The 18,873-nt window shown below is 43.9% G+C and overlaps 1 protein-coding gene across 1 annotated transcript; it reads right to left on the bottom strand.

Moving 5' to 3' along the window:
• Positions 1–2,534: 2,534 nt before the first annotated feature.
• On the bottom strand, positions 2,535–15,756 carry rpf2 (ribosome production factor 2 homolog). Its single transcript, XM_060905014.1, has 10 exons — positions 15,654–15,756; positions 14,633–14,765; positions 12,846–12,883; positions 12,696–12,735; positions 11,376–11,457; positions 11,138–11,214; positions 10,918–11,017; positions 10,716–10,818; positions 10,446–10,590; positions 2,535–2,734 (listed from the first exon to the last, which is right to left on the bottom strand). The coding sequence occupies exons 1-10, from the start codon at positions 15,674–15,676 to the stop codon at positions 2,549–2,551; spliced, it is 927 nt and encodes a 308-aa protein (XP_060760997.1). The 5' UTR covers positions 15,677–15,756; the 3' UTR covers positions 2,535–2,548.
• Positions 15,757–18,873: the final 3,117 nt, after the last annotated feature.

The raw sequence follows: 18,873 nt of genomic DNA, 5'->3' as shown, positions 1-18,873 counted from the left end.
TTAAATATAAAGGTTTAATGAAGACTTTTAATTGTTCAGCACCGTTAGTTGCATACAGGACGGATATAAGGTGCTTATAAAGCACTGACAGAGCTTCCTGCGGCATGCAAATAAAAGTGAAGTATCTGCACGATCTCCAGCTGAGGGCTCAGCCAGGCCTCCATTTCCTCCTCACTCTTTTTGGCAGGATGGAGTCACTGACTCAGCAGCACATGGCTCAGAGGGGAATGAAGGTGATCACATCCAAAAATTCTCTCTCTCACACACACACACTGTAGTCCATTTCTTACACCCCAGTAATAAAGTATTGGCACCCCATCTGTCTGCAGAAAGAAACCCAGCTGCAGTGTGTTTCCTGTGAGAAAGTGTCTGTTTCCTTCTGTCAGCAAACTGATAACATGCAGTGGGGGAATCACAACCACTCCGCCTGCCCGCTGACAGTCTCACAGACACACACACAATTAACCACAACTACCTGCATGAGCATTTCAGTTGTCTAGATGTGTGTGTGTGTGCTCCATCAGCCTGAGAGTTCTCTCACTAACAGGGTGTGGCTGAGGACGAGAACAGGGGAAATATCAACATTCCTGCACACTGCACTTTCCCTTCAGGGTCATGTGAACTAAAACCACCACGGTTTTGACTTCACACTGTTGAACAGCCCTAAAAATACGAAAAATAGTGTCACTATTAGACTAGGAAAAAAAACTTTAGGCTTTGTGTGTGTGTTCTCTCCTCTTGGGGAATCCTCAAAGGTTCTATGTAGAACCCTACAACAAACCCCGAGGATACGTTCCTGTTCAAACTTGGCTTGTGTGTGGTGTGTAAAATTTGTTCACGTAGGGAAAGAAAAACCCTGAACTGTGGGTGGTAGAAATGGGCAACTAGACTTGCTTGAAAATTCTTGAAACCGTTTCACCTCTCGTCCAAAAGGCTTCCTCAGTTCTGTCTGACTAATAGGGAGTATCAGATATTTCAGATCATCAAAAAATATCTGATACTCCCTATTAGTCAGACAGAACTGAGGAAGCCTTTTGGACAAGAGGTGAAACGTTTACAAGAATTTTCAAGCAAGCAAGTCCAGTTGCTCATTTCTACCACCCACAGTGTACTATGACCTGGATGATTGAGAATCTTCACAGACAAAAAAACCCTGAACGTTACACATTCCTCAGCAAACCTGCACAATTTATTATACTATTTTTTTTTTTACTTAAAGGAAAGATGTGATTTTAAAATGGATTTGTGAACACGTTATTTGTCCTGTATATTGAATACACTCACAGTAGTGAACTGGTTGCCTTTTTAAATAAAGTTAATCAGATTTATTCCTGTTTTATTAAAGGGGTTAAAATGAAAAATCCCAACACACACACACACTAGGGTGCATCAGTTGCCTAAAATGAAAAGTTCCTCCGATCATGATGCATTTTTGTTTTTATGTTCCTTTTGGTAAGAAAACACACTGGGTGAAATATTTTGACAAAATTTAAAAGTTTAATGGCGGCACCAGGAGCTCAAAGTTATGGAAAAAGCTGCTATTTTATGACAAAATTTCGATCAATTTTCATGAAACATTACGGCACCTTATAGAGTAGAGCAAATATCTTAGTACATATTCTAAATATATTAATCAAGCACAGTTTGAGTTTTAGCTGTTCATTGAATCATTGTTCAACTACTTTTAAACGCAAAGGTTTTTAACATGATCTCTGGCTCGCAAGAAATCAATAAACGGAGTCCAACATTGTGATTCAAACCTTACGCGAAAACAAAAGCGTTTTTTGGCAAAAAATGAACCACCATTAGACTTTTGAATATGGTCAAAAAATTCTACAGGATGTCTTTATTGGTGAAAAGGAACACGTGAACAAAAACGCATCAGATTTTATGAAAGTGAGGGCAACTGATGCATCCTAACACGCACACTGTATAGTATTTCACATTCTTTTGTACGCACTTCTTCATCCGACAGCATTCCACAGAGCTGTAGGTACTTTGTTTAAAGATGACCTCGTAGAACCTTGAACCTGAAAGAAATGTCATCCTCCACTGACTGAGGAGTGATAAACATCAAAACATCAGCGCTGTCATCACCAAACTGTTCACGCACTCACAAACAAACCCACCCATTCTCCCCAACCCTCCAGCTAAACTCATTCCAACAATTTCAGCTCACAACTCAACCGGGGTTTGATGGAAACGCAGATGAACAAGTGACCTGGCCCTCTGCTGAACTGTGTGGGGTGCGCCAAACTTTCATTTCAGCGCCATCTAGTGGTGAAAAGTAGTGACGCGCACTACAGAGTGAAAGTGAGGATGTTCAGCAGTTGTTGTTATTTTTAAAGGGCCAGGGTGTGATCTAGAACTCAAAACCTTCACAAATAAAAAACACCCCAAAATGTGTCCAATGAACCATACAGATGTGCTGCAGAGGTGATGCGACTCTGACTGACTAGAGTTGAACCTGCTGTGGACTCAGAGACTGAAGAGGGGTTTTTTTTCCCTTTAAAAAACACGATAACAATAAAAGGTTCAGAAAATGCCTTTATTCCTGAGTTTTGGATCTCTTAGGCGATCTTGTCTCTCCGGTTTCCTTGGAAACGGCTTCCTTCCTCTTCCTCAGTCCCTTCATCTTGCGCGTGTGCAGTTTGCTGAGGTCCTGTTTCTGCATGTGCAGGCGGCCAAATTTAGTGCCAAAGGCATCATGGGAGATGTTCTTCTTCTTCTTGGGCTGCATAAACAAAACAAAACAAAACACAGGACTAGTGACTCATTTCCAATCAGAATGAACACTTCAGTGACTAAAAGTAGCTCGTGGTTATTAATGATCTCCGCCTTGAGTGAGTAACGATCTGTTACTGGTCACACTGGAGCGTGATAAAGTGACCACTGCATGTTTTTCTTCCCCCATCTACGCACATTTTAACTGAGGTTTACTCAACTCTGTGCAGGTTTGACGCTATAAAAGGAAGAAATCCAAACGCTGGCCGGTCCGATCCGACAGGGTGTGGGGTCCGGCGGTACTTCAGCTCCCTGCTCACAGTAATATTAGTTCCCACCTGAATTTAGTTCCCTTTTACTGTTGGATGCAAAAGCAGAAGGAAAACTGATAACTGGCTTCATGAGTGTGGGAGGAGAGAGCAGGAGCTCGCCGGGGTCACCTTGGAGGTGTCGAGAGCCAGTACAGTTAACTCGCTTTGCTAATCTGACCTGAGAACGAAGTCAAGATTGTTAAATTCATTTGTTTAATTAACAAAGCGTCTGGACACCGCAGAGAGCAACGATGGAAATAAACAGGGCTTAGCAACTCAAACCAGCTTTCCTGCTGCTAAATCAGACACCGATCTTCAGCATCTCAGCTCACAGGACACTGAAGGACTGGAGACCTCGTTCTGGTTCCTCCCAGAGATGGGTGGTTCTCCACTATAGTTGCAAATTGGTGTCACCTCACTTAACAAGTATTCTGAGACCAGGGCCCTGTACTACGAACGGAGGTTAACCTACCCAGGGTTCCCCCGCTAAACCGGGGTTGACAAAACCTGGTTATCTTGTTTGGGGTTAAACGGTACTACGACGCCAGTTATGAAGTTGATTTGTTGAACCTGGTTTAACCTAATCAGGGTTAATGCGCGTTCACTGTTCACAATGGCACGGTCGCCGCACTTCACGGAGGAAGAATGCGCTGTCATAATGCAAAGCTACGAGGAGTTCAAAACAACATTAAGAGCAAAATCTAACACAGCGGCTGCCAATAAGGAGCGGCAAGCATGTTGGCAACGAATTGCCGATCGGGTAAATGCGCGAGTACATTCTCCCTTCTACATGTTCCAGAACAGAAGTATAGGATGAGAGAAGCTTCATGATCAATCACAAGTCACAGAAAATGGTCCTTCGACGTGGCCCCAGTCATATATAGCTTGTTTAATGTCCGAAAAATCCTGAATAAAATTTGGTATGGTAAATTCATGGAGTCGCCTACTTAAGCTGATCTGTGCACAGAGTCACATGAATTAGGATGACTGACTGTTCAGTCCCTTTGACTGAGTTGGTGTCGGTCCTGTGAACATTTCAGAGGCAGCAGCAGTGCCAAACGCACCTGGCAACAGGTGAAAATGAAATATAAAAACATCATTCATAATGGGGTGTGTGTGCAAGCAAGCATTCATTTGCCTTTTATTTATTCAAGTTTTATCTGTTTGCCTAATAGTTCAAATTGTTTTGCATATAGTTTATAATGTTGTTGTGTGATATTAATGATAATATTGTGGGAAAACTACTTTGCACGGACGTTCATTTAATTTATTCTATCGTCATTTTGTTTGTTCTATTTTTGTGTATTTTATTTATTTATCTGTTTGTCTAGTTGTATCTATTTTTCTAATAATATATTTTTTGCATTAATAGTTTGTTTTTTCCTATTAAAATAATCTTGTGTTCTTGTTATAACTATCTATTTATCTGACTGTTTAGTTGTATCTATTTTTGTTACAATTTCAAAATTTTTAATATAGAAAGTTTGTTTTTTTCTATTAAAATGTTCTTGTGTGATAACTAGTTCTTGTGTTATATTTATTGTAGTTGTATCTATTTTGTATTTTTGTAAAACAAGTGTTTTTCTATAAAATATTCTTGCGTTCTTTTTTTTTTTTTTTACAGAAAAGCCGTTCTGCATGGACATTCATTGAAGCCCTCATTGTTTTTTAATGGTTATTTATGAGTGTTTAGGGGTTACAATAATGGAAGTCTAGGTTGCTTTATATAAAAGGTATGTCCAGAAATATTGATGTCACTGTCTAAGCAGAGGGATCTGGCTTCTTTAGACGCTGTCTTCTTAAAACTGAATAAATATTTAAAAAGAGCCGAATGAGCCAGTCTTGTGAACGGCTCTTTTCAAAGAACGGATCACAAAGATGCGGATCCCATCAAAGAGCCATAAATCCCATCTCTACGCTGGCATTGTCTCTAGAGGAAATGTCGGTGGAGAGGTGGTGTTTAAAAAGGGTGTGGTTAATCGGAAACCTCGGGTTAACCAAGAACATAACCTGAGACGAGCAGGTTTGAGATGCAGCGCAAGTTGCCATGGCAGCATACCTCGGTTTGAACATAGCCAACTTTCGTAGTATGGGTTAATCGGGAAGTTACGCTGCACGTGATCAAGTTACTCTCGAAGTTACCCTGGTAAGCCAGAAAACCCACTTCGTAGTACAGGGCCCAGGCCTTTAAATAAAATCAGGGTGTCTGTGTTCATATGCCTTCCTATTGATTATAAAAATTAATTGATATTAAATTTTATCCACTCAAATATAATAGGTGTTGGTAGAATTTTTCATTGGAAGTACCCAAGGGGGTCCAAAATGCGTGCCTCATACATCCCAGAAGGAAAATAAACCCTTGCTGAAAAATATTTATTGGTATTATTTTGTCACCCATTTATATATGATCAATATTGTCCATGCAGCATGAAGAAAAGCACGTTTTGAAAATATTTCCAATACTAGTCAGAAATTTTCCCGCCAAGAAACTGATTTTTGGTGTCCTAAGTAATTAAGTCAGTACACTAAGGCCGAATCCCATTTCACCCCTTGGACCAACCCCTTGGCCCTTCCCCTCCATTTTGCGCGTTCACGTGAAGGGGTAGGGGTATCCCAATCCCAGTTAACGCGGAGGGGTAGGGGAAGGGGTAGGGCTTCTGTACCCCTCCAAACGGAGATTTTCCTGGAGCTGACTCCGAACGAAGGGGTTTGAGTGATTTCCCACAATGCCATGCGGATTTCAGCGAGATTTCATGCGGATTTCAGAAAGATGGCGGTTCCCGCGGCGAAAGATTGTCATAAATGTATTTTCTCCATTATTTACGTGTTTTAAGTTGTTATCCAGAGGAAACACGCCGCTTGATTCGCTTTCGAGCTGAGAATGAGCAGCGATTTCTGAAATCCAAGCTGCTGCTAAAAAGCTTTGGGAGTGAGTATTGTTTTCGGTTGCTTTACTGCGTACGTTTTGTTCTGTTATTCTCGCTTTTATTGTTTACATGAGTGTTCTGACACCTCATTCTGTCGGATGTGGTGCACGAAGCGCCAAAGATATCCCATTCAGTGGTGTTAGTTAACAAATCACACCCTGCCAGCAGAGATTTCTGCCTCTGACTGTAGCGGCTGGTCGCAGCCAATGACGCATTTGGTCGCGTTTTGCTAACGTAAACGCTGACGGAGGCACGCGATGACGTATGCGATCGTTGAAGGGCTATCCCAATACGTAAGGGTTGAATTTCAAGCCCTATCCCTTGTAGCTCAGTTTCAAGGGGAAGGGCCAAGGGGAAGGGGGAGGGGTAGAAATTAGAATTGGGATTGGGCCCAACAGTACTAACTACTAGAGACACCTGAGGAAAATGGACAGAACTATTCTACTGAGATGACTGCAGTGCATTGTGGGAATCCCACAAGTTCAAGGGAGGGAAACACTGAATTTCATATTGTGGTAGTTTTCCAGCATTGTTCAGGTTTGTATGGCAATTTTTAACAGAATTTATAATAGCAGTCAATACACTAACACTTCTAGAATGATGTAGGCCCAGCTTTGTGCCATGAATGTGAGTTAGAAGACCTTTCAACTAGACTACAGTGCACAGGCATCATATACACATCTGCACCCTGGTGACCAGATGATGAACTATTTGTCCATACACTAACAGTCCATACACTCACACCGGGGTCTGTTTGTGTACTGACTATTGTGTTAGTGTATTGACCAATTTGATAGGATGACAGTTTGATGTCTCTCGATCCCTTTTGTCAACCTACTAGTATATAGGCCTACCTAGTACATGTATCCTACCAGGATATCTTTAAAGGTTTTCTGATTAGGCCTAGTCAATTTCTGAGAGTGTCTGTGTACTGACTTAAAAATTTGAATTTGCCCCTCCCCCTACAGACCTAAAAGCATTTCCCGGAACGATGGTGATTCACCAAGTTTGGAGTGTAAATGACAATTCCTATGGCCAAAATCATGCTTCGCCAGCTGAGCTGTTATTGCAGTCTTGGAGGTGGTGTGTGTGACTGTTTCAACCCAAAATTGTGGACATTGTCTCAGTCTGCCGCCACAGAACCATCCACCAGTAGCGTTACTCCAGATGGGGGAGCGTCCGTGGTCCAGTGGTAGCGCGCTGGACCTCAGATCACCAGGTCCCGGGTTCGAATCCGGACAAGACCTGAGTCTGGGGTGTGTTTCACACATTGATCATTTCATTATCCCAGGAAGCTCCTCAGCCTAAATTAGCCTATCTGTGCAAAAAACGGGCCTTAAACACCAATCATCCATCCGTTACTCCAGATGATCCACCACTGGTAGTAGGCCTCTGGCGCGAGTCAACTTTCCCCTCCACATGATGTTACAGTTGGACGTTGGTGTGTTGTCCATTACAGCGGGAAGTTGTATCCAGGTATAGTTGATGAAGTTGATGTTGAGGTGCAATGCATGAAAAAGGCTGGCCTCAATAGATGGTACTGGCCTGCATATGAAGATATCGTTCATTATGATGTAGTAAAGGACTTCCATCTCTTTCATCCCAGAAGTTGTCCCCGTCACCAGAAATTCCAAGAACTCTAGGCACATGATGATTCCTACATCTACAGTGGTGCTTGAAAGTTTGTGAACCCTTTAGAATTTTCTATATTTCTGCATAAATATGAGCTAAAACATCAGCAGATTTTCACACAAGTCCTGAAAGTAGATAAAGTTAAACAAATGAGACAAAAATATTATACTTGGTCATTTATTTATTGAGGAAAATGATCCAATATTACATATCTGTGAGTGGCAAAAGTATGTGAACCTTTGCTTTCAGTATCTGGTGTGACCCCCTTGTGCAGCAATAACTGCAACTAAACGTTTGCGGTAACTGTTGATCAGTCCTGCACACCGGCTTGGAGGAATTTTAGCCCGTTCCTCCGTACAGAACAGCTTCAACTCTGGGATGTTGGTGGGTTTCCTCACATGAACTGCTCGCTTCAGGTCCTTCCACAACATTTCCATTGGATTAAGGTCAGGACTTTGACTTGGCCATTCCAAAACATTCACTTTATTCTTCTTTAACTTCTTTGGTAGAACAACTTGTGTGCTTAGGGTCGTTGTCTTGCTGTATGACCCACCTTCTCTTGAAATTCAGTTCATGGACAGATGTCCTGACATTTTCCTTTAGAATTCGCTGGTATAATTCAGAATTCATTGTTCTATCAATGATGGCAAGCCATCCTGGCCCAGATGCAGCAAAACAGGCCCAAACCATGATACTACCACCACCATGTTTCACAGATGGGATAAGGTTCTTATGCTGGAATGCAGTGTTTTCCTTTCTCCAAACATAACGCTTCTCATTTTAAACCAAAAAGTTCTATTTTGGTCTCATCCATCCACAAAACATTTTTCCAATAGCCTTCTGGCTTGTCCACATGATCTTTAGGAAACTGCAGACGAGCAGCAATGTTCTTTTTGGAGAGCAGTGGCTTTCTCCTTGCAACCCTGCCATGCACACCATTGTTGTTCAGTGTTCTCCTGATGGTGGACTTATGAACATCAAGATTAGCCAATGTGAGAGAGGCCTTCAGTTGCTTAGAAGTTACCCTGGGGTCCTTTGTGACCTTGCCGACTATTACATGCCTTGCTCTTGGAGTGATCTTTGTTGGTCGACCACTCCTGGGGAGGGTAACAATGGTCTTGAATTTCCTCCATTTGTACACAAACTGTCTGACTGTGGATTGGTGGAGTCCAAACTCTTTAGAGATGGTTTTGTAACCTTTTCCAGCCTGATGAGCATCAACAACACTTTTTCTGAGGTCCTCAGAAATCTCCTTTGTTCGTGCCATGATACACTTCCACAAACGTGTTGTGAAGATCAGACTTTGATAGATCCCTGTTCTTTAAATAAAACAGGGTGCCCACTCACACCTGATTGTCATCCCATTGATTGAAAACACCTGACTCTAATTTCACCTTCAAATTAACTGCTAATCCTAGAGGTTCACATACTTTTGCCACTCACAGATATGTAATATTGGATCATTTTCCTCAATAAATAAATGACCAAGTATAATATTTTTGTCTCATGTGTTTAACTGGGTTCTCTTCATCTACTTTTAGGACTTGTGTGAAAATCTGATGATGTTTTAGGTCATATTTTTGCAGAAATATAGAAAATTCTAAAGGGTTCACAAACTTTCAAGCACCACTGTACATGGACCCAACTAGTAAAAAAAAAAAAAATCACCCAGATTTGGTGTACCTAATGTTGCCTTAGGTTCTTGTATGTTTTATTCCTAATTTTGTTAACGCATGGTTAATGTTGTTGCCATTTTTGAGGTTCAAAAATTAAATCTATTACTGTTCTGCTCAAATCAACTTCGTTGTCTTATTTTTGAACATCAGTACACAAACGCTGCACCCTTTTAATACATATTTATTGTTCTATTGCGATAAATATACATTTTCAAATAGAATTATTTATAATAAGGCCCAGATTTGTAATTGGGGTCAATTACATTTTGATTTTGGTCAGAGATTATGGATTTATTAGGCATTTCAGAGACCTGTTTGTGTACTGACAGAGACAAGGGCGACCTTGACCTTTGACCTTGAATTTTGCCATATCGAGCAATAAGAAGATACTTTGATAAAACTCCAAAATTGGCTACCAGAATTCTGCCTTATGAACTGATCAGTTTGCTCAAGGTCCATATCCCAATTTGCAACTATAGTGGAGAACCACCCAGATCAGGAGAGGAACGCCCTGCATCTGTGGACACGCCTCAGAGACGAGGGGGACGCCGCTGACGTCCCTCAGACAGACTCTGTTCTTCAGTCACATCCTCAACCTCTTTACTGACTGCACAGAGACCCTGGAGGCCAAACCATTCTTCATCACTTCAATTCATCAGCTGATGAAGGATCTGAACGGCCAGCTCGAGACAACACTGAAGCGCTTTTGTTTTGTTCTGCTGCCAACAGCAGCCTCAGACAGCGTCCTCCAGGTCCAGGTAAGAGACGTCAGGACAACTTCAGATACGACTTCTCTGAACAGAGCCAGGTATCTGAGCTGGGCCTCGGAAGCACAGCGCTGTAATCTCACGGACACGGAGGGAGGAGGAACATCTCAGAGTTCAGCCAGGCTGATGAGGAGCCAAGCTCAGGAAGCTAACGAAGGAGAGCGCCGATATTTTCTCAACACTCACTGAGATGTCCAACGGGACAATCAGGGAAACGGCCAGGAGAAAGAAAGGATCCAATACCACAAGCAGGCGTCGTTTATTTTCTCCCGTCAGCTTTCAGAGCAGCTGGTCCAGAGGTTACCGGGTTCATTTTGTGCCTTCTGAATTGGATGTCTAACATTTTTACTTCTTGTCCTCTTTTTTAGGTCTCTCTCTCTCTCACACACACGCGTTCAGTACACTCACCCTGACTCCTTTGGGCTGTCTCAGCGCCGTCCTGTACAGGTCATCCGAGGCCAGGTGAGTTCTCCTTACAACCAGGTCTAACGACGGACCCATTTCCTCCAACTCGATCCTCGGCGTCCGACAGCCTGACTTCTTCAGCAGCACCCTGACACACACACACACACTGCTCAGTGATGAAAGGACATGCTCTCTAAACCTCCTCTACCGATAGACAGCCATTTCAGTCTCAGTGAAGGGGGCGTGGCCTCAGTCACCTGCTCACTCCCTCACCTGTAGCTGCGCAGGTAGATTTTACCGTCCAGAGCAGTGAAGTGGAGAACGTGATCGAGACCAGCGAGACGCACAGCGGGCACACACGGACCTCGGAAAAAATCTACACACACAGAGAGAGGGGACTCCGGTTTCATTCAGCTTTACCCGTGTGTGTGTGTGTGTGTGTGTGTGTGTGTGTGTGTGTGTGTGAGAGAGAGACCTGTTAGGACATTCTTGAGGCGCACGTATTCTCTATCTGTCTCGAACAGTTCACCTGCAAACACCAACATGGGCTTCGTCCCCTCTGCACACTTACCACTCTGTAACACACACACACAGGGGATGCGACCCAAACCAGGCCACAGATCTACAGGTTTATCTGCAGTTACAAACTCAGACAGATGTGAAAGTCACACTGTACCTGTGCGTGTGTGTCTCACCTTGACGTCTTTGAGCGATGTGAACTTCTCAATGCCGAGCTCGAACATGTCCAAGACATGAAAATCAAACATGCGACCTGCACACACACACACACACCTTTCACTAACACCATCCCTGAATGAATGAGGGTGAGACTTAAACCCATCAACCAATCAGATGAACATGATCACATGACATCACTACAGCGCAGCAGAAGGACACCCCCCCCTACAGAGGGCATTAGCTCTGGCTCCATACCGAATATCAGGTTATTGGGTCGTTTCTTGTTGTGGGAACCGAACAGGAACAGCGAGCAGTCGGACTTCTTAGAGAAGAATTCCTGTGAGGAAAGAGGGCGGGGTTAAGGACCTGGATTAGCCTGTTTACAGCATGTGCGCTACTGAAACTATTGACCCATCCCACGTGACGTCACGACAAACGCGGCCGCCATTTTGGACATGCACTACCAGTAGTCTACCACAGCCAACAACGAGGAACGACGGCGAAGCATCGAAAGGAATATAGCCATCAAAGAAAGTTTTTACTTTCAGCAAGACTTCCATCATGCCATTATATTGTTGTGCACCTGGATGTAGTAACCATCAACACACAAGGCAAGATTTATCATTTTATCAGACGCTGACCGACGGACAAGATGGATGGTCTGTAAAATATTGGCAAAATGATGTTTATTGACATAGCAATCGTGTGTAACGGGAAGCATTTGCATATCCGAAGTGTTGTGTTTACATCAAAGATAAAATAAACCGATATGACAACGACTGCTGCTGCCAGGTTGGGGACACAAACTAGTAGAAAGGAAGTGTGCCAACAGTGCCAACACACTTCCTTTGTGGTCGATTCTGCTTTAAGGTAAGATGCATTTAATTATTCGTCTGCTGTGGGTTTGGAATCGGTAGCCTGACCGATTCGTTCATGTTTGCTGACGCGTGTTGAAATGGAAGATTGGTTGTTGACATGATTTCCAGTGATGCTTTGGTGCTGCTGTGAATCAGATGTGTTGAGTAGCCTGACTGTTTTTTTTTTTCTTGCGTGTGGTATCATTGTTGACGCGAGGTTGTTTTTTGAACATGCCAATGCGGACACGATTTCCCCTGATGAGTTATGACTTGTGATATGTGCGTAAGATAGGCTTCTCATGTGTTTGAAGATCCGCGCTCTGAGACAAGCGCAAGCCCCCCCAAGGGAAAAAAAGGGGACCCCCCGAAAATATCGGCATAGTTCGAACACTGGGTTGGAGAAAGTAATGGCAAATAGTGAGTGCACAAACCATAGAAGGTAAACTGTACACAGCGCCAGGGCAGTGTGACGGTATGTCTACTTTTAGATTGTGTTAGCTTATCAATGAACACACTCGTCACTTGACGAGTTTCACGTCTTTACGACGGATGCTTAAATGTGTGTTAGGTATTATTGTTGCAGTCTAAGCAGTCATTGTAGCAGCTAGATGAGCGAGAACCGAAAGGGTCTGTGCCATAAACCGTTATTTCTTCATGTCCAAAATGGCGGTCGCGTTTACGAAGATCACGTGAGTGAAAAGGGTCAATAACGACTCACCAATGACGTGGAGTCTTCAAATGGCCTCATGATGTTCTTCCTACACACACACACACACACACACACACACACACACACAGACAGACAGGTGAAACAGGTACATGGTAAAGCAGTGAAGCTCTGATGTGGTGTGTAATATGGAAGACTCACTTCTTGTACAGAACAGCATTTGGTTTCTTTAACAGGTACTAAAAAAAACAAAAAACAGGAATATATCAGCAACTTTACTATGATTAATAAATAGACAAACACACACACAGGCAACTTCTCGATTATTAAGCAAAGAGCTGCTAGATGTGTGCTGCTATAAAAATATTCACTTATTAAAAATAAGTCTTTTGTTTACAATACAATGCCACACACTAGGGTGCATCAGTCGCCCCCTAAAAATGAAAAGTTCCTCCGATCATGATGCATTTTTGTTTTTATGTTCCTTTTGGTAAGAAAACACACTGGGTGAAATATTTTGACAAGGTTCAAAAGTTTACTGGTGGCACCAGGAGCTCAAAGTTATGGAAAAAGCTGCTATTTTATGACAAAATTTCGATCACTTTTCATGAAACATTACGGCACCTTATAGAGTAGACCAAGACTACGTTCAGACTGCACCCTGAAACGACCCATATCCGATTTTTTTGCCCATATGCGACCTGTATCCGATTTGTTATTGACAATCTGAACGACACAGATCCGATTTTTTCACATGCGTCCCAGGCCGCTTGGATATGTGGTCCTAATTCCGATGCATATCCGTTATTTTCACATGCGACTGCAGTCTGACCGGACAGGTCGCATTCATGCGACCTACACGTCATCAACAAGAGACAAACGTCACTATTCTGCGTTGGCTAATCCCGCCTCTTTGGTGGAAAACAACAACATTTGTACAGTTTTCAGAATTTAAATAGACTTTTATAGAATTGATCAAGCTAATGGTGGATTTGGTAGGGACCTGGATGTTGATCTGTTAGCCTGATTAAATAAAACAGTTTCTATAACTGATTTATAACTTAAACCATCCTGGATTATAAGATTGTTCTGGAAATTTCCAGTAATTTGACACCTTCGGTCTCATTAGTCTGCTGCCCACATTAATCAGATTATTGTGTGAGTTCCGCCGCCGCCACAAAAACCACATCGCCAGGTCTTGCCTCATCTCCATGCTTTACTTGCAAACTTGAAGAGTGCGCTTTTTTTTTTTGTTTACGTATTACGTAGATGTGCTTATTACGTGTCAATTTGCGCACACGGGACACTTTTGGGTCGTTTTCCGTTCATATTGGAGATCGCATACAAGTCTCATATAATTGGTAATGTGAACGGCCTTACAAAAAAAAATCGGATTTCACAACAAATCGGATATGGGTCGTTTCAGGTTGCAGTCTGAACGTAGTGTTTGAGTTTTAGCTGTTCATTGAATCATTGTTCAACTACTTTTAAACAATACAAATGGATTATGAATCACATTAATGCTGCTCAATCCCTTGCAAAGGTTCTTAACATGATCTCTGGGTCACAAGAAATCAATAAACGGAGTCCAACATTGTGATTCAAACCTTACGCGAAAACATAAAATGAGCGTTTTTTGGCAAATAATGAACCACCATTAGACTTCTGAATATGGTCAAAAAATTCTACAGGACGTCTTTATTGGTGAAAAGGAACACGCGAACACAAACGCATCAGATTTTATGAAAATGAGGGCAACTGATGCACCCTACCACACAGTGATGTGCACTACTATCTAGTGCACGACATGTCCATGAGAGTTCAGAGTCCAACTCGCTGCACTAGTGCACTATGCATTAGACCCTGCGCACTTCCACTAGGTGACAGGGGGCTCCGAATCCTCTACAAGCATCCTACAGAGTGCACTCCGTCCCACACAGGGCGTACGTCCGGGTCTAGCGCATCGCACGTAGAGCTCAGACTCTTACCAAGTCCTTGAGAGCGTGTGTGACCGTCTCGCTCGTGTTCCCTCCCTTCATGATCATGGTGTTCTTCGAGTTCTCCGTCAGTTTGGGTTCTCTGTTCTGCAGGAAGCGCTTAGAGCGCCTGGTCTTCGGCTTCCTGTGGATCAAAACGGTAAAGAAAAAGAAGGACGATGTTAACACACACACACACACCACAGAGTAACCTCTCTCTCTCTCTCTTTCCTCTCTGCACTCTTCAGTTCTGAGCTTTCTGTCCTCTTGTTGTTCCCATGTCTGATCTCAGCGCTGGAGCTCCTTCAGGAAGTGCACACGGAGGAGCTCCAGCTACAGTTTCACACTAAACTTCAGTTGGAAATGATTCATTAAGGCTCATCCTGATCTTCCTCCCTTGTTTTGAGCTGAAACCCACCACTGGATTCTTCTTTCTTCTCCATAAACACATCAAACCCCAGCAGCACTAAAGCTCCATTTCACATCAAACCCCAGCAGCACTAAAGCTCCATTTCACATCAAACCCCAGCAGCACTAAAGCTCCATTTCACATCAAACCCCAGCAGCACTAAAGCTCCATTTCACATCAAACCCCAGCAGCACTAAAGCTCCATTTCACATCAAACCCCAGCAGCACTAAAGCTCCATTTCACATCAAACCCCAGCAGCACTAAAGCTCCATTTCACATCAAACCCCAGCAGCACTAAAGCTCCATTTCACATCAAACCCCAGCAGCACTAAAGCTCCATTTCACATCAAACCCCAGCAGCACTAAAGCTCCATTTCACATCAAACCCCAGCAGCACTAAAGCTCCATTTCATGCAAAGAAACATTTTACAGAGAAATTATAAACATGGTTTTCTTTCAGTTTCTGTGAGACAGAGAGAGCAGGAGATTAAAAATCATCATCATCTCTCCACTGCAGTTCACAGCCAGTTAGCTTTAGCCATTAGCTGACTGATCACGTGACACCTTACAGTAAGTATTTAAGCTCTAATAATAATAATAATAATAACAGCAGTGAGACTCACAGCACACCGCCTGACTGCTCCATCTCTCTCTCCTGCAGCTCAACACACGTGGACGCGCTCGCCAACCGGAAACACCGCTAAACGTCACATCCAACATGGCGGCACTTTTCAAAATAAAAGCCTGTAAGAGCCACGTGGCTGTGCGGCAGCTCGAACCCTCTGTAGTTTTCCATGTGGGCGTGTGTGACGTCATCATTCCCACATTATCTCTGGGATTTTTTTTTTTTAGTCAAGTTTGAATCCCTCCAGAGTTCCCACAGCTCATGGAATTTCTGGATCATGGAAATGACATCCATGGCGTAGTTGGCATTTAACGAAAACGTAGTAAATCTTGCAAATTGATGGGTGTAAGATATAGCGAGGATGGTTTTTCCTGGTCGTTCTCGTCTGTGTAGGTCACAGAAAGTCAGCGTTTTAGTCGTGATGTTTGACTTGGATCAGGAACCCCGTCCATCACAGCGTGTCTACGGAACACCCAGCCTGTCTGAGGACAGGTGGGACGCCCTAGGAACCGGCTCGCTGTTTTCTTTCCTCTGAAACCAAAAGTTTAACACACAGCTGATGTTTAAATGGACACGTCACAACCTAGTCTGGTTAACACCAGACCATATCAGAAGTGAAATATGGTCTGGAATCCGCCTATTGAATTCCTCGTAGGGGAGGTGTGGTTTACGATTGTCAACGGCCGTTTATTGGACGTTGCGAATGTCTATCATTTGGCGTATACGTAGCCCATGGCCAATCATGGCAGTTGTACCCGGTGACGTAGTTAGAGCGACGAAGAAGAGAAGGAAAGAGAAGGCAAAACAAAAATAGGAAAACAATGGCACCGAACGATTACTGCCGTTTGTGCAAGACAAATATGAGAGAAGCTGGTTTGGTTCGTATCGCTCGCCGCCATGTTAAATGTGATCCGTAAACAGTCCCAAATAAACTACAAGCTTCCGTTTGTCGAGTAGTACGCGTCACCGTCTTTCCACCCCTCCCCACTTTCTGATTGGCTCCCTAACTCAGGCGAGCCTTTAGACCATAGTTTCCATGCTGTCTTTTCAGATCGGCACGATTGTGCAAAGCAGCATGGGATTTCCCAGGCTAGTCACAACCCACACCGAGAATAAAACAAAGCGTCTGTATTTAACGGAGGTTTGGGTCGTACACGTGGAGTCTGTAGTGTGAGGAGTATGGCATTTATATAGCAATCACTCAACCTGGGGGAATTAATCACTCCACACAGCCTCCAGCTACACGACTACTACACACAGCTGTAGGTTTAATTTTCCCCTAAACAGTGGGAGCATGATGTGGTATAATACAGTAATGCCTTTATTTTGAAAGCGTGGAAAATGTAGGGGGCACTTCCGGTCCCTCGTACTCAGTTCTGTGTTAGGTCAATGCATGTTAGAGACACGAGCCGTCTAGCTATGTAACTTACCGGTTTAATAAAGCAATAACTTGACATGGTGTCAGAAGTGGGCGACGGCGCATGACCGGAGAAAAGAAAGAAAAAGGCGGCGAAGAGGGGAAAATCGCACATCAGGTGGATTAACAGAAAATTTTGTGAGTGGTTCTGGCGGCGAAACGGGAGACGAGGTGGCAGAAATGGCGCAACCCACACCAACTGCAACATTCACCATACAACCTCCAGAGCCATTCGATTTTACCAAGCCACAAGAATGGGAACGGTGGATTAGGCGATTCGACCGCTTTCGGCTTGCAAGCAACCTAAATGCAACGCCAGAGGAAAACCAGGTAAACACGCTGGTGTATTGCATGGGCGATGAAGCCGAGGATGTTCTAAAGGGGCTAACGCTAACTGCAGACGCTAGGAAAAAGTACGCAGACGTGAAGGCAGGCTTTGATGCATTTTTTGTTCCTAAAAAGAATGTCATATATGAAAGAGCCAAGTTTAATCAGCGCGTGCAACTGCCGGGAGAAACGGTGGATTCCTTCATCACTGCTCTATACAGCTTAGCCGAACATTGCAATTATGGACAGTTACAGGAGGAGCTGATTCGCGACAGGCTAGTGGTCGGATTGAGGAATGTCTCCTTGTCAGAAAAGCTACAGCTAGACAAAGACCTCACGCTCCAAACTGCCATAGAAAAGACCAGGCTAGCTGAAGAAATTAGACGACAGCAGTCGGACCTGAGAGGAGAAAATAGTGAATGCTCCAATGTCGATGCTGTGCATGCTACAACTACAAGCTACAGAAAGCCCAAATTTCCCTCCAAGCTGCCACAAGCACAGACGCCAGGCAGATACAAACTTGTACGATCGCAGCAAGGTACAAAGGCCTGTTATAGATGTGGGAAAACGCCCTCACATGGGAAATCAGAATGCCCTGCTACAGATGCTGTGTGTCACCACTGTGGAAAGAAAGGACATTATGGCAAAGTATGTAGGAACAGCACAACTTCTCTGAATGCCGTTACTGCAGCTACAAGTCAGACACAAAAAAGTGCGCTTTAAGATAGACACTGGTGCTGATGTCACTGCCCTGCCAGCCAAGGTGTACCATGACATTGCTGGGGGACTAGATGTGAAGCGCCTGGCAGTGTCGACACGCCCCACTGTTCGGACCTGGTGGCAATGTACTCACTGTCCTGGGTGTAGCTAGAGAAACACTATGCAGAGGCAAGAAGGCGGCCACAGCACACACATTTATGTCGTGAAAGATCTGCACACTGCACTGTTGGGAAGGCCTGCCATCGAACGGCTCCAGCTTGTAAGCAGGGTCGACAGCATCACCATGGACACGGTGAAACAACAGTATCCGAAGCTGTGTAGCGGCTTGGGTCTTGTTCGGAGGCCATACGCACTTAAACTAAAGCCAGGCGCGGTGCCCTTCTCTCTTTCAACGCTTCACAGAGTCCCCCTGCCGCTCATGGGAAAAGTGAAGGAGGAGATAGGTCGCATGGGGAGGATGGGCGTGATCACCAAGATCGAGGAGCCAACCGAGTGGTGTGCCGGGATGGTGGTGGTGCCAAAAAAAGAAGGTAGTGTTCGCATTTGTGTGGATTATTCAAAGATGAATGAATCAGTGTGCAGAGAAAAATTTATCCTGCCGTCTGTCGAGCACACTCCGGGCATGCTAGCAGGCGCAACAGTATTCAGCAAACTAGATGCCAATATGGGCTTTTGGCAAGTGCCATTGACAAAAGAGTCTGCCAAATACACCACCTTCATCACGCCTTTTGGGCGCTACTATTTCAACCGGCTA

The sequence above is a fragment of the Neoarius graeffei genome, chromosome 2 (assembly GCF_027579695.1).
Source record: "Neoarius graeffei isolate fNeoGra1 chromosome 2, fNeoGra1.pri, whole genome shotgun sequence".
In the NCBI taxonomy this organism is placed as follows: Eukaryota; Metazoa; Chordata; class Actinopteri; order Siluriformes; family Ariidae; genus Neoarius; species Neoarius graeffei.
The sequence above is the reverse complement of the archived record's forward strand: the minus strand, read 5'-3'. Positions and strand labels throughout refer to the sequence as shown.